The sequence below is a fragment of the Garra rufa genome, chromosome 14 (genome assembly GCF_049309525.1).
Source record: "Garra rufa chromosome 14, GarRuf1.0, whole genome shotgun sequence".
Taxonomy (NCBI): Eukaryota; Metazoa; Chordata; class Actinopteri; order Cypriniformes; family Cyprinidae; genus Garra; species Garra rufa.
The window spans coordinates 21,351,668-21,368,127 of NC_133374.1; the positions used below are offsets into that span (position 1 = coordinate 21,351,668).

A 16,460-nucleotide genomic window follows, 5' to 3' on the forward strand; every position below is an offset into this window, starting at 1 on the left:
GGTGCCACGCATAGTCCAAAATATGCATAAAAATTTATATTTTTATACTACTACATATTTGATAAGAGACATAATTTATGTTATATTAAGCCATACAGGTCTTAATACCCAAGGTTCCCTTTAAAGTTTTACACCCTGTGAAATTACTCAGCCGCACGTCATTCCAAAATTGCAGTGTTTTTAGTCCATACAATAGAAATCAGTGGTTACCAAAACTGTTTGGTTACCAACGTTTTTTAAAATAATTTTGGGCAGTACTTATATATATATATATATATATATATATATTAGGGGTGGGCATAGATTAATTTTTTTAATCTAGATTAATCTAGATTAAATCTTGGAATTAATCTAGATTAATCTAGATTAAAATGGCTAATTTGAATTCTGCTGAAGGCATTCAGAATATGTGTGCTACCCAAATAATGACTAAAAGTAAGTCTTTGAGAATGGATCATAAAGCTCATAAAGCTGTTCTATGATAATTTGTTGATGAAAATAAATTATGTTCAATTAGATGTACTTGTGTTTACTAACTAACTAACAATGAAATTATTTTTTCTACCTATTAGATTGTGTGTGTTTTTAACGTCAACATCTACCCAACCCATTACATGTTACACCGTACTTTTATTTTGACAGGTTGCCATGAAGTTTCTGTGTCATACAGTATGATATGATGCTAGTTTTCTCAAATGAAATGGTAAAAGTGACACTCACAGCAGTTTGGGAGATTGAGTTTATTCGTTCATGTGAGATGAAAATGCCAAAAATTACCGGGAGCGTCACGTGTGCTTCAGTATTCGTGTAGTAAAAGCTCGTCTCCGCCATGCATACATACAGCTAGGCAAACGGAACATATCAGATTCATATTAAAACGGTCTTTTTGCATTTCAGTTTTCACATACACTAGTCCATATCGCGATTTGAATTAAGTGACAGAGCAACATTTGATTTATGAATCCAAAAAACGACGAATTTACGTGGCATTTCGCTATAGTAGATTCTGTTTTCATGAATGGAGGACGACGCGATCCTGTCTGTGTTTTGGTGGAGGAGACTTAAACGCGCGACCATATTCGGTATACATCCGCGTTAAACTATCAAGGTGAAAGTCATCATAGCTTGCGTAGTTTAGACCCAGCTCCTAACCCAAATTTGAGAATAGATTAACGGCGATATTTTTTTTATCGCACGATAAGAGTTTAGCGTTAACGCAGCACGTTAACGCCGATAACGGCCCACCACTAATATATATATATATATATTTTTTTTTAAATGGGTAATTTCTGATTTATAGGCCTAAGGCAAAATTATTCCAAGTACCTGGCTATTGTTTATGCTTGGAATAGCATGCCACCATACTACTCTTATTATTCATGCAGTATGCTAATTTAATACTTAGATGACATTTTCCAAAATGTGCAATATATGACAGAACACAGACTGCACAGAATACTGTATCCCAAAATGCAATAAAATTGACTTGACCTTCCATCTCCAGAGTGATGGCTGAATCATAATATCAGAAATAATATCAGCCATCAGCCAGAGTATTATTATTTGATCAAATTGCGAAAAGTAAATGCATTTTCTGAAACTGAAACACAACAAATTCTGTCATTAATATCTCACCCTCATGTCATTCCAAACCCGTAAGACCTTTGTTCATCTTCGGAACACAAATAAACTTTTGATGAAATCCGAGAGCTTTCTGACCCTGCTTAGACAGCAACGCTCAAGACACATTCGAAATCCAGAAATGTAGTAAGGACATTGTTAAAATAGTCCTTATTTTTGTTTTCTTTGTGCACAAAAAGTATTCTCGGTTGAACCACTGATGTCACATGGACTATTCAACAAATTCTTCTCTTCCGCCTCAGTCTTTGACATATGTTCAGGACTATGATACATATGTGTGGTGCTGCTGATGCAGGAGCCAGTGTTCTGAACATCCATCTCTCTTAGTTCACAGTCTGTAGATTGTGGTTTAAATAATTAACGCTGGCCAAAAAATTGCAAGTCATCCTCTCTGTTGAAATCGTTAGACATGTTTCATATACAATGCCTCTGCTTGTAAACAGGGCAAAGCATATTCAGCTTTTACATCAGAAAGCCGGCTCCTGGGTCGTGGTACTCTCATGAACATGTGGCAGAGATTAACACAGAAAAGAAGAAATTGCTGAAAAAAGTAGTTTTTTTTCTTTGCACACAAAAGTATTCTCTTGCTTCATAATATTATGGTTGAACCACTGATGTCACATGGACTACTTTATTGATGTTCTTACTACCTTTCTAGGCCTTGAACGTGTCAGTTGCATTGCTGTCTATGAAGGGTCAGAAAGCTCTCGGATTTCATCAAGGTCGTATGGGTTTGGAACAACCTGATAATACAATGTAAATAATGGGAGAATTTTCATTTTTGGGTGAACTATTCCTTTGGCACCACTGTATTCACTGTATTAAACATGCACATTATGAGCTCATATGACATCACAGTAACATACTACTGTTTATCAGAGAGCAGTTTAACACACTATTCAAAAAAGCAGTATACTTAAGTGTAAAGTATGCAGAACACCAGCTTTCCATTCAAAAACAGCCGCTGTATTTTTCACACTCATACTCATTAAATGAAAACAGGCTCTGCTTGGATTTGTGGCTGAATGTCTGTCATTAAGGGAAAGAGGCACTGTGAGCTTTGCCATAATGCTCAGTCTTTTCCAACAACAAGTGCACAACAAATAGAGAAAATGATGTGCAGAGGGGAGCTACGTAAGGACAGTGCAGTGACATTCGCATGAACTTTGCTGTCCAGCTGGACCGCACAGCAGCATGGAAAGGGCCCGGCCAGGGAAGCGACAGATGCATTACATCAAATTGAGACAGCGGATATTACTCTCTAGAAAAACAGTGACGTCTTTGTGAAACTAATAAGGTTGGGCGCAAGCACCAGCTGCCAGTGCAATCTCTGCTGTTATGACTGGAATAGTGAACAAAGTGGCCTTCGACTGTCCATCTGTCCATCACGAATCACAGGGCTCACCGTACGGGAACAGTCGACAGAGAAAGTTGACAGTGTTTCAAAAGGTTAAAAGAGCAGTGAAAAAAGTGTATTTGAGTGACACAAGGTGACGGTCACAAAGGCTGTAGAAATGCGGTGTCACTCAGAAAGCAGGCTGCTGTTTGACAGCGTTACCCTTCTGCTCTCTCGCGCCGTCATATACAGAAACCACCAACGCTAACAACAGTCAGCCGTCAACTCGATTTATACTAAATGGCTGTTTTAAGTTGGAAAGCACTCTCACTGTGCTGTTGGACGCAGCTCGAGGCAAAGCAAGAAAACTCACTTAACTTCAGAGGTGTCGGTGTGTGAAAATGGATGGAAATTTGTATTCCATGACAATACTGTTGAGTAATTTTTTATTCTATGAGTTATTCTATTACTCAAAAAGAACAGCACACTGCCACAATTTTCTAAAACTCTATTTCAATAGTGGAAAAACAATGCTTCAAACCTTTCGGTCTTTGTCATGCAGTACTTTATGGAATCGCCTTTTCCTGAGTAAAGTGGGAGCACAGCTTCAATCTTTTTAAGATCATTCTTTCGTAGTCCTCGCAGGTTGCATCTTACAATCTTTGTACAATAGTAATGTCATGAGAATCTCTTCAAATCAAATCAATTTGGTGCTTCCTCTGAGGAGGCAAGGGAGGCAGTACCTCCTTAAAGGGATAGTTCACCCAAAAATGAAAATTTGATGTTCATTTTCTTACCCCCAGGGCATCCAAGATGTAGGTGACATTGTTTCCTCTGCAGAACACAAACGAAGATTTTTAACGAAAACCGGTGCAGTCTGTCTGCCAAATAATGGCAGTGAATGGGCACCAGACCTTTAAAAGTAAACAAAAACATGCACAGACAAATCCAAATTACACCCTGCGACTCGTGACGATACATTGATGTCCTAAGACACGAAACAATCGTTTTTTGCGAGAAACTGAAAAGTATTTATATCATTTTTTACCTTTGATACACAGCCACGTCCATCTGTCATGAGCACGAGTTTAGCATCCGGCTCGTTACATGTGTACGCGCTCTGGCATAGTATACGCAAACACCGGAAGCGATCTGTCGCGTGTATACAACACTCATTGCACAGTGCACAGAGATAGTGGGTATAGCGGCTATTCAAAATGGTAATTACTTGCGCTTATCCTGATTGTTCAAACTGATTCAAAGCTAAAAGATTACGTTTGCTTGTGCAAACTCATCCGGGACTTTTCACCGATTTCCCCTTACGGCGTTTGAGTATACTACACCAGAGCGCGTACACGTGTAACGAGCCGGATGAAAAGCTCTTGCTCAGGACAGATGGACGTGGCTGTGTATCAAAGGTAAAAAAAATATATGAATACTGTTCAGTTTCTCGCAAAAAACAATTGCTTCGTGTCTTAGGACATTAATGTATCGTCACAAGTCGCAGAGTGTAATTTGGATTTGTCTGTGCATGTTTTTGTTTACTTTTAAAGGTCTGGTGACCATCCACTTCCATTATTTGGCTGGCAGACTGCACCGGTTTTTGTTAAAAATCTGCGTTTGTGTTCTTCTGAAGAAACAAAGTCACCTACATCTTGGATGCCCTGGGGGTAAGCAGATAAACATCAAATTTTCATTTTTGGGTGAACTATCCCTTTAAAATATGGATGAGAAAAAAAATTGTATTGCAAAAATAAAACAAAATATAAATGTGACCCTGGACCACAAAACCAGTCTTAAGTTGCTGGGGTATATTTGTAGCAATAGCCAAAAATACATTGCATGGATCAAAATTTTTGATTTTGATTTTATGCCAAAAATCATTAAGAAATTAAGTAAAGTTCATGTTCCATGAAGATTTTTTGTAAAATTCCTACTGTAAACATATCAAAATGTAATTTTTGATTTGTAATATGCATTGTTAAGAACCTAATTTGGACAACTTTAAAGGTGATTTTCTCAGTCTTTTTGATTTTTTTGCATCCTCAGATTTCTGATTTCAAATAGCTGTATCTCGGCCAAATATTGTCCTATCCTAACAAACCATACATCAATGGAAAGCTTATTTATTGAGCTTTCATATGATGTATAAATCTCAGTTTTGTCAAATTTAACCTTATGACTGGTTTTGTGGTCCAGGGTCACAAATCGTTTTTCTAATGAAACACTGTCCAACAGTGACACCAGCAGATAAAGTTACAACGGGAGTCCGAGTCTCTCTCACCACCCCATTGAGTTTTAACAGACATCCTACAGCGTGCGGTGAGTTTGGTGGGGGGATAGTTAAGAATGAATGGGGGGAAGTCACTTGAGAGGAGGCAATGCCTCTATCGCGATATGATTGGATATGGTTTATGTTCGACTGTGATTAGTTCATGCGATAAATCTTGCCTCTTGTGTGCATGCTCGTTCCACATTCGTGAATCAGTTTGAATGAACAATATAATGGTGTTAATGGGAAGATTCATTTAAAAAAGTAAGTAACTTTGATATAACCACTTTGTTACGTCAAAATAAGTCTTAAATGGCCTGAAAACATGATCTGTGGGAGTTTTTAATGAGTAATCAGCTTGGTGAAATTTAAAGCAAATCTGTGACCAATATTAACTGAGCTTTGATGACTGATGATCCAAAAAATTAAAATATAGTTAAAGGTTAACTATTAAAAAGAACAGATGAACATACAGTAAGTTCACAAATAAAATAAGCCTGTATTGTTTAAATGGTTGCTGCCTTGAGTTATCATTTAGGAATAAATGTAAAATGCTTAAAAACACTAACACTAGATTCAAGTCAAGCATTCGAGGTTAAAAAGTATATAAATATATATTTTTTTTTTTAGAAAATGAACAATCGTTTCGTTAGATAAGACCCTTATTTCTCAGCTGGGATAGTTTAGAGCCCTTTGAAGCTGCATTGAAACTGCAGTTTAGATGTTCAAAGTCTCTGGCACCATTGAAGTCCACTATATGTAAATAATTCCTAAAATGTTTTCCTCAAAAAACATAATTTCTTTACTACTGAAGAAAAGAAGGCATGAACATCTTGGATGACAACGGGGTGAGTATATTATATGCAAATTTTTGTTCTGGAAGTGAACTACTCCTTTAATAAATATAATACTGATTACATTGCTAATGTAAAAATATATAAAATAGTATTGTTTTTCTTTTTCTGATAGTGTAAGTAATGTTTATTTAACCAAGAAAATGTGACTGGGACATGAATTTACATTTGATTTAAAATGTAAAGAAAAAGAAAAAGAACGCCACTGCGCACTTTCAGTCTTCATCAGGTAGTCCTCTTTGGAAATTCTTTTTTCTGAGCAAAGACTAGGCACATCTTCAAAAAGAATATCTTTTAAGATGATTCTTTTATAATCTTTCTTTGTGAATTAAAAACAAAATGTGTTGCTTTGTTGCCACCTCTTTGATGAAAAACTATCAAAAAATCACATGAGAGACTCATCGGGTGGAGCGCAACAGGGTTACTGCATTAAATGGTATATCACACGCAAAATGACTCCAGAGCAGGACTAAAAAACATTCAAGAAGGGAGAAGACCAATTATTCAGTTTTGTCAATCACTATTAAGAGCCTACATAAGCAACAGACATCGCAGTGTCCAACAATTCTTACGGCAACCCTCCACTTCCCCATCTCCTCCTCTATTTCTGTTATTCTCCCTCTATAGTACTGCAATTGAGCTCAAAACAAGCCGAGCCTCAGGTTTGAGCTTCTGTCGAAGACACCAAGCCAAGTTTGTTTACCATTAACCATCAGGATTGGATGGGCAGGCAAACTTGGTAAGGTGAAATTATCCAACCAAAAACAAAACTTGTGGGGACTTGAAATGTCCATTGAGTGGCGCTATAACTGTATATGCTTCGTAATGTTTTAAAATAATGTACCATCTGCACTACACCTAAACCTACACCATAGTATGAACATTCAGCTCTTTCATCATGAGTCATGTTTTTCACAGGATTGGTACCCAAGGATTCTGCATTCTAAGTCCAATTTCTTGCCGGCTAAGCTACTGAGAAAGCTTGTTACGTCCAGAAAGAAAAACATATGGATCTGTCATACATTTTTGTATCATAACTGTGTACGAAAACCATTACAAGTGTTTTACCGCCTCTAGAGTTAATTTCTGTTGGAAACTGCAGTGATATGTACTTATTGGTATGTATTTCATGTCTTGGAAAAAAGTTCCCACAGGTACGTTTTCATTATGAGATCAGGTAGAAATGATCACCCTCATGTGGTACCAACCTTTAAGACTTTCATTTAGTTTTTAATGAAATCTAAAAGAGATATTCCATTCCACCAAAACTTTGACACTTGTTTATACAGTTTCAAAACATTGCTTGGTGTGACAGAACCAATGAGGTTTTCTCCTGCATCATTAAAGAACATTAAGCTTCCATTTACCATAACTGATGTGCTCTAAGATGTGCGGTGATCAATATTTATAGGCAAATAAAAGCTTAAATTAAACCCGTCCATCACGTAAAGCGATCGTGTCTCTTCAGAAGACTTGGATTAAACTGCTATTTCACATGATTTCTTTTACAGTCTCTCTTAATGGACTTTTTAAATGTTTCGGGGGAATAGACTTTCAAAAGAGAGACAGAAATCTCTCAGCCCTGTTGAAAAAAACAGCATATGCTGGTTAGATATGTTTTGAAGCATGGCAGCTGGTTTGAACTGGTTTAAGCTGGTTATGAGCTGGTCCTGAGCAGGAGCTAGTTGCTTAGGACCAACACATGACCAGCTTAAACCAGCTCATAACCAGCTTAGGACCAGCTTAAACCAGTTCAAACCATTTATCATGCTTCAAATCATACCTAACCAGCCTATGTTGTTGTTTTTTTCAACAGGAAGGTTTCATTTAAAATATCTTCAATTGTGTTTAGAAGAAAAACGAGGGTCATACAGGTTTAGGACAACATGAGTGTGAGTAAATGATTACATAATTTTAGTTTTTTGGGTGAACTATTTCTTTAAATTCCTAAATACTCGCTTTCTTCTTACTAATGGCAGATGGCACACCTACGAGAGCCACCACTTCATGTCGCAATAACAATTCAATCTACATCCAAACCTGCCAATAAAAATCACAGGAGCATGAAAGTGCTAATTAACAACAATTCCATTACAATCGGTCTGGCCATCTCGCTGGACTCTACGAAATTGGAGTTTCCTTCCAATAAAGTGTTCTGATTGAGGACTAGGGAAAAAAACAATGTGCTTTTAGAGGATTTCTCCATCTTTACATCACATCTGTGCAACCGCGGCCAGGAAATCTCATTGTGTTCCTGGCAGACAGAAGCATAAACACAGATAATGGCAAGTTTTACCTCTGGCTGATAGGCTGGTGTGGCCGAGAGTTACTTTACCTGCCTTAGGCCATCCCTGCTGTTCTGCATGATCCGGAGGGCATAGTTCGAGCGCTGGCCTTTGCTGTTGAACTCGATGTGGCCTGTTAGACCTTCCAACTCTACCTATCCGGAGAGAGAGAGACACATGTTAACGCCTGGGGGTATCATGCGATCACAGCCACAAAAGTCTTCAGTGCTGTATCGATTATACGGCAGAGCTCCTCACTGGAAGTGTTCACACAATGCAGGAAGCGACTATAGATCGCCGTATGTCATGCATAGGATGATGCAGTAATGACAAGCGGATGGTCGTTAATCTTTAATGGCTGAGTAAGACACAGTGTCTCGGTTTCACAGATTCTGCTGAAGGCTGCAGTTCTGACGAGGGTTTGTGGGCCGCAGTGGTACAGAGAGCAAAAACTAAATGATGAATGAGCCTGCAACGGCAGCAGGTGAGATGATTGGCAGCTCGTGGGCTCTCCCTGCGGTTCTTACCATCCTCAGGTAGTTCATCAGACTTGTGCCGTGCTCCCAGATCTTAGAGGACTTGCAGGAGAGTTGAGTGGCTCCTACGTTCTGGCTACGGTTCAGCTCCTGCACGGCTGCCACCACTGTGTGTACTGCATCAAACAGCAGCGCTGACGAAAGCTGGAACACACACACACACACACACACACACACACACACACACACACACACACACACACACACACATAAGAGTAAACACACAGACAGAGCAAAGAGAAGGCAGTATAAACCAACTGTGGGCCACTAGCTGAGACAGATACACACTTCATGGCCAAAAGTGTGCTGACAAGCTTTTGATTAGCGTGTTTGGCTATTCAGCCATAGAAATAAATATGCATTTGGCAGATGCTTTTATCCAAAGGGATTTAGAGACAAAACTGTATGTTCCCTGTAAATAAAACGCATGACCTCACTAGAAAAAATAACAGAAATACCATAGACCATAAAGCAATTTTGAATTAAATAGTATTTAATTAATAGAAAGTATGTAATATTTAATCTAAAACCATTCAAAACTGTTGGGATCGCTAAGATTTTTAAATGTTTTTTAAGTCTTTTATGTTCATCAGGGCTGCATATATTTGATTGGAAATACAGTAAAAACAGTGTTGTGAAATATTATTAAAACTGGAAACTTTGAGAACATAAAATAATGTTTTCTCTTTTAAAACATTCAAAAATGTAATTTATTCCTGTAATGGCAAAGCTGAATTTACAGCATCCATTACACCTTCAGTTTCACGTCATCTTTTTTTATTCTAATATGCTGGTAATTCTATTTGGTGCTTTAGAAACATTTCTTGCTATTACTGTTTACAAATTTGCTACTGAATATTTTGTGGAAACCAAAATAAATTTTGTTGGACTATTTCTTGGAAAATACATATTTTGTAACAATGGTCAGTGATTTACTGTCACTTGGATTTCATAAAAAATACCAGAATTATTCACAGTTGTCTTTTTTTGTTTAGTGATAATTCTTCATGAGTCCCTTTTTTGTCCTGAACAGTCAACCTGCTGTTCTTCAGAAAAATCCCTCATTGGTTTTCCAGCATTTTTTGTGTATTTGAACACATCTACATTCTGTTCAAAATTTTACACCCCCTGGCTCTTAGTGCATAAATTTTCCTCTGGAGCATCAGTGAGTGTTTGAACCTCCTGTAATAGTTGCATATGAGTCCCTCAGTTGTCCTCAGTGTCAAGAAATGGATCTCAAAATCATACAAAGGGAAATATTGGAAAGGGTTCAAATACACAAAAATGCTGGAAAACCAAAGAATTTGTGGGACCTGAAGGATTTATCTGGAGAACAGCAGGCAGTTTAACTGTTCAGGACAAACAAGGCACTCATGAACAACTATCACTAAACAAAAAAACCACAGCTGTGGATCATTCAGGTAACAACACGGTATTAAGAATCAAGGGGATGTAAACTTTTGAACCAGGTCATTTTTATAAATTCAACTATTATTTTCTCTTGTGGACTATATGTAAACATCTTTTATGTGATATATCTTATTCAGGTCAGTATTAAATAAACAATTACATGCATTTGGTATGATCCCTGTTATTTTGGTAAAATAATTAATATTTTGCAGATTCTGTAAACTTTTGACCTCAACTGTATATAAAATAGTAATGTTAAAATCTTGCATCTACTGGAAAAACTTATCAGTGCCTGTGGTTGTAAATTTAAATGTTTAAAAAAAGCACATGGATATGGGTGTTTGAGTGTCTGCATGCATTTGACCATGCAGAACATCATTAAATCATTCAGACATTTCATCGTTGATCATTGTGATACAACCACCACTTCCTTTGCCCCCTCAGCCCCCTGGAACTGAATTACTGACCACTTTAATTACATCAGATGGCGTGTTAATGCACTGCAGCAAGGGCTGTGGAGTTTCCTTTTCCTCTGACATCCATTACGGTGCTAAAGCTTTCTGTAATGAGGATATGTTATGCTGCATTATGGAACAGCATAACAGCTTAGAGGAGGTGGAGATGTGCGTGTGTATGTGTCGTGAGGAAAGATTGGGTGTGTTTGTGACTAAAATAGCAGTCTGTGTAAATTTTGTTGCTTGCGTTTCTCTCCTTTCTGTAGAAAAAAAAAACAGTGTAACTATTCTGGTCACATTCAGGGAAACGTCCTGGCTGCTCTCATTAGGCGAATGCAGAATGACAATGTGTGTGCGCTTCCAACTGAGGGAGATATTCAGGTTCGCTGGTTAATCTCTGCACTAGCCAGTCTAGTCTTTAGCTAATGAAGTCGAGGGCTTAAATATCGGTTCGGTTAGTGTCTTCCATATCAAACACATTAGGCTAAGCTTTGCATTTCTAGGCCAGTGTGTAACACCGAGTTGAGCCTCACTGTGGGGTTTAGACCTGTTTTCTCTCTCATCTGTCTGCCAGACTACAAACCATCCTCTGATTAATTAAAGATTAGACCTAATTAAATGAGAAATGCAACCAGGGCTAGTTTCTAAAAGCAGTAGGCATTTATTTTTCAGAAGTCTTCCCCTTCAGCCTTAATTAGAATACAACATTTTTAAAGTAATTATTACGACTTGCATAAATTAGATCAAGAAATGCATTGCCAATCGATCTTTGATCTTTTTTTTTTTTCTTTTTAGCTTCCCTGGATGTTTGATGGAGTACAAACTGGGACTGAGATCAGGAATTATACATTACAGATGTTTTCATTTCCAAAGTGACGGAAATAACTGTGCTGACGTGAACATGCAGGGTGTGTGTATTCCTCAGGGTGAGTATGTGACTTTGTGTGATGAATTATACAGCCATAGCCTCGGCTTCAAGGTAAGCGAGAGGACATGGGTAGTAGGCTGTTCCAAAATTAATTAACACAGCATCCTTGAGTTACAAATAAATGACTTATTTTAGAACATGGACTAGACATAAACACAATTTTTAAAGGATAATTCACCCAAACAGTACAATTTTGTCATCATTTATAACCCTCATGTTGTTACACCTCTCATTTGTCAGAAAAAGAAATAAGATGCAAATAAGACGTTAGAATCTAGGTCCAAGTTGCCTTTTTCCATAAAATTTAAGTGGATTTATGATGTTGAGCTCTAAAATAAGCAAAAAAGTATCATAAATGTAAGCTACAGTGAACATATGGCTACTATTATATTTTTTTATTTCTCCATAATATGGAAATAGGCTGCTTGGACATTTGTTTCATGAAAAAATAAAAGTAAATGATTTTATTTTTGGGTGAACTGTCTCTTTAACACTGATTCAACCATTCATATGCAAAGCAACTTTAACTAAGAGTTTCTCAGTCTTACTGGTGTTCCTGCAAAAGGAGCATGATCACAATTCTCCTGCCAGGATCGATTGAGGCTGAGTACGAAGTCCTCAAAGAAAGGATGTGTCCTGTTGAAGACCGAAAACCCGACGATGTTGACTCGTTGATCAGCTAAATCGTCCAATCGTAGCAGAGAGAATTCCTGCAAGGGAAGAGAAAACGTTCGAGTTAATTTCACCAATATGACTGCTTCTTATCAAGTTGCCAAGCTCAGGTCTCTTGTCGAATCTAAACAACCTAATGATGCCCATAGGAAGTAAAACAATATCGTCAGGCTCATTAACAAGGACTGAGGTAATTCTGCCAATTCCTGGGCCAAGTAATTCAATTCAGCAAAAGTTAATGCTTAGGAGAGCAAATCCCAGCAGCTATTGTACTTCAGATCCTATGAGGGACTCTTTGGTGAAATAAAGGTCCGCAGTATTGTCAGTCTGCTGAAGGTTAATAGAGATGTCCCTGCAGTTCCTGCTGACACTATTACAGTCTATGACTCTGTCACCATCACTGGCTCAGGGGACACTGATGATGTGAAGAGGAAGAGGAGTTATAGTTTTGGACCCATGACACAGATGATATGAGACGAGATGAGGAGAGAAGAGTGAAGAGACAAAGAGAGAAGAGAAGAGACATAATGAGAAGAGACAGGAGGGACTGGGTCCCTTCTTAGAGAACAGAAAATTGGATGAGAAATAATGAGATAAAATTATTAAAAGACGACACTAAATGAGAAAAAATGAGACTACATAAGAGAAAGACAATCTGGGACCAGATGACAAAGAAGAAGAGAGAAGAATGTATGAGAAGAGATAAGATGTGAACGAGTGAAAGAATGAACAGAGACTAGACGACAGAGAAGAGAAGACTAAAAGAGAAAAAAATGAGATGAGACTAAATGGGAAGATCTGAGATTAAATGAGATGAAATGAGACAAGACAAGACAAGGTGAGACAGAATGAACTGAGACTAGATGACAGAGAAGTGAAGACTAAATAAGAAAATATGAGATGAGACTAGATGAGAAGAGAATGGATGAACTGAGACTAGATGACAAAGAAGAGATGAAACTAAATGGGAAGATCTGAGATTAAATGAGACGAGACGAGAAGAGACAAGATAAGACAGAATGAACTGAGACTAGATAACAGAGAAGAGAAGACAGAATGATAAAACATGAGATGAGACTAGATGAGAAAGAAAACTAATGAGCTGAGACTAAATGACAAGAGAGGAGACTCGACAGGAAGAGATGAGATTAAATGAGACAAGACGAGACAATATAAAACAGAATGAACTAAGACTAGATAACTGAGAAGAGAGGACTAAATGTCCTGTGAGAAAAGATGAGATGAGACTAGATGACAATGAGGAGAGAAGACTAGATAGGAAGAGATGGGACTAGATGAGATGAGACAATTAACTGAGACTAGATAACAGAAAGAAAACTAAATAAGAAAAGATGAGACTAGATGAGAAAAGAATGGATGAACAGACTATAACAAAGAAAAGAGGAGACTAAATGGGAAGATCTGAGATTAAATGAGATGAGACGAGAAAGAATGAACTAAGACTAGATAACAGAGAACACTAAATGAGAAAATATTAGATGAGACCAAATGAGAGGAAAACAAATAAACTGAGACTAGATGACAGAAGAGAGGAGACTAAATGGGAGGAGATGAGACGAAATGAGATGAGACTACATGGGATGAGACATAATAAACTGAGACTAGATGACAGAGAAGAGAAGACTAAATGAGTAAAAGATGAAACTAGATGAGAAGAGAATGGATGAACTAAGACTAGATCACAAAGAAGAAGAGATGAGACTAAATGGGAAGATCTGGGATGAGATGAGACTAAATGGGAAGATCTCAGATGAGATAAGACTAAATGGGAAGACCTGAGATAAGATGAGACTGAATGGGAAGATCTGAGATGAGATGAGACTAATGGGAAGATCTGAGATGAGACTAAATGAGACAAAATGAGATGAGACAGAATGAACTGAGACTAGATAACCGAAGAGAAGACTATAAAGCTCGGTTCAGACTACATCATTTTTTTGTTGGTAAAAACAGTCACTGTGTCAGATTCTGCGATTTTGACTCCTAAAATCTTATCGTATCCTGAACAAGAAACATGTCAGGCTACATGTTTCTACCCGATTATTCAGCGCTTGCTCTCTTTAACGCATGCATGCTATCACCAATACGGCGGGACTAGACAGAAGGTGCTATGAGCGTAAACAAACAATGGCTAGCAAACAGTGTGTTTTGCCCTGTCTTGTCATCAGAAAAGCCCCAAAAAGAAAGAAAATCTGACAGTGGACACAAATCTGGATTGCATGAAGAGGGCAGTATGGACTGTCAAAGAGAACTGAGGTAAAATAGTGTTTATTTAAAGTTTTTTTCACTCTGTTGTGGTACTCCCTCGAGGAAACATCAAAAATGCAGTATTATTGCCACCAAGCAACACTGATACCATGGTTTATTGTTAATTTCAGCTTTTTTGAAAGCATGTATGAAGGTACTTCTGTGCTCCTATTGGCCAGTGTCTAGATGTGACAAAAGACAGAGGAGACTAAACTCTTAAAAATAAAGGTGCTTTAAAAGGTTCTTCACAGGGGTGCCATAGAAGAACCATTTTTGGTTCCACAAAGAACCATTCAGTCAAAGATTCTTTAAGGCAGTGTTTCTCAACTCCAGTCCTCGGGACCCACTGCTCTGCACATTTTGTATGTCTTCCTCATTTAAGGCACCTGATTTTGATCATCAGCTCATTAGTAGAAAGATTCATGAACTGAACTGAGTGTGTCAGACTCAGAAACATACAAAATGTGCAGAGCAGTGGGTCCCGAGGACTGGAGTTGAGAAACACTGCTTTAAGGAACCATCTCTTTCTTACCTTTTTATAATCTGAAGAACCTTCTTTTGCCACAAAGAACCTTTTGTGAAACAGAAAGGTTCTTCAGATGTTAAAGGTTCTTATGGAACCATTTAGACAAAGTTCTTCTATGGCATCGTGAAGCACCTTTATTTTGAAGAGTGTAGATGAGAAAATGAAAATTTGATTTGATTAGAAGAGACTTGATGAGAAGACATGGGATTACCTGAGATTTGAAGACAAAGAAGAGGATGACATGAGGTGAGACTAAATGAGAATAAAAAACGAGAGGAGGCCGAAAAAGATTGGTGAATAGGAAGCATGCTTGAGCCGTGTGTGAAGGAGGGGTCAGGGAAGGCGAGCAAATGATCCAAACACACACAATAGCAAATCCCCAGCCTTACATGAGGTAGCATGCAGTAAGACTGAAGCACCTCAGATCAAAGACAAGACAATCTTGCCCTCTCGTTACAAACACAAAGCCAGATGAGGACAGCCACCCGGGCCATGGGTAGCGCACGCCGCATAGGATTAAAGCCTCTGCCGAGAGGACAGGAAGAAAAGGAGGGGAGCGCAGTGTCATGGGAGTGCAGAGACAAAAATGCACTGCAGATCTTCAGGAGACAGTTTGTTTCAGAGGAAACCCGAGGGAGAGAGACCGCTGAATCTTCTTGTAGATAACAGCAGCTCCTCTTTTCTTATTTTAGAGGTGGAGCGGCCTCTCTGATTCACTAAAGAATGGCCATGTCAGCTTTTGAATTGAATAAAGGCTGTCTCCTGTTCTGATGACAACACGATGCTGCAAAACAACGTTGAAATATGCTCAGATGATGAACAAAATCACACTCCAAAATATGTAAATGTAGCACCTCCAGTGCTAAAACCTTTTATTTAAAACTCTCACTCTCACACTCGCTACAAAGCGTCAAACTTTAAACTTAATTAAAAAGAACAAATAATAAAACACTTTTCATTAGCAAGCAATTTTTAAGACATATTTAATATATTAGACGCCGCAAGCTGCAATCTGTTGCTGGCGTAAACCAAAAAAATAACAAAACATCAGCCGACAAATCATAATGCTGCTTATTGTATGGCTTTGCCAATGAAGCTTTATTGTAAATGGACTCATATTGATTAGCATATAAGCGTGTGTGAACAGTTGACCCTTCCTCCATCTGCACTCCCTTGTGCACTCTGACAAGCCCGACGGGAACGGACCTGTAATTACTCTCTGAGCGCATGTTAATACTTCATTAAAACAGAGACAGTGTAAATGAGCCAGTCATTAA

General features: G+C 38.1%; 1 protein-coding gene across 1 annotated transcript in view; it reads right to left on the minus strand.

The window, feature by feature from the left end:
* Positions 1-16,460, minus strand: part of grik4 (glutamate receptor, ionotropic, kainate 4) — a 514,994-nt gene that overhangs the window by 82,159 nt on the left and 416,375 nt on the right. Inside the window, exons 9-11 of the mRNA XM_073817307.1 lie at positions 12,266-12,427; positions 8,916-9,068; positions 8,439-8,543 (exon numbers count right to left, since the gene is read on the minus strand). Of these exons, the coding sequence (XP_073673408.1) occupies positions 8,439-8,543; positions 8,916-9,068; positions 12,266-12,427 (420 nt within the window). The remainder of the gene's footprint in view (positions 1-8,438; positions 8,544-8,915; positions 9,069-12,265; positions 12,428-16,460) is intronic.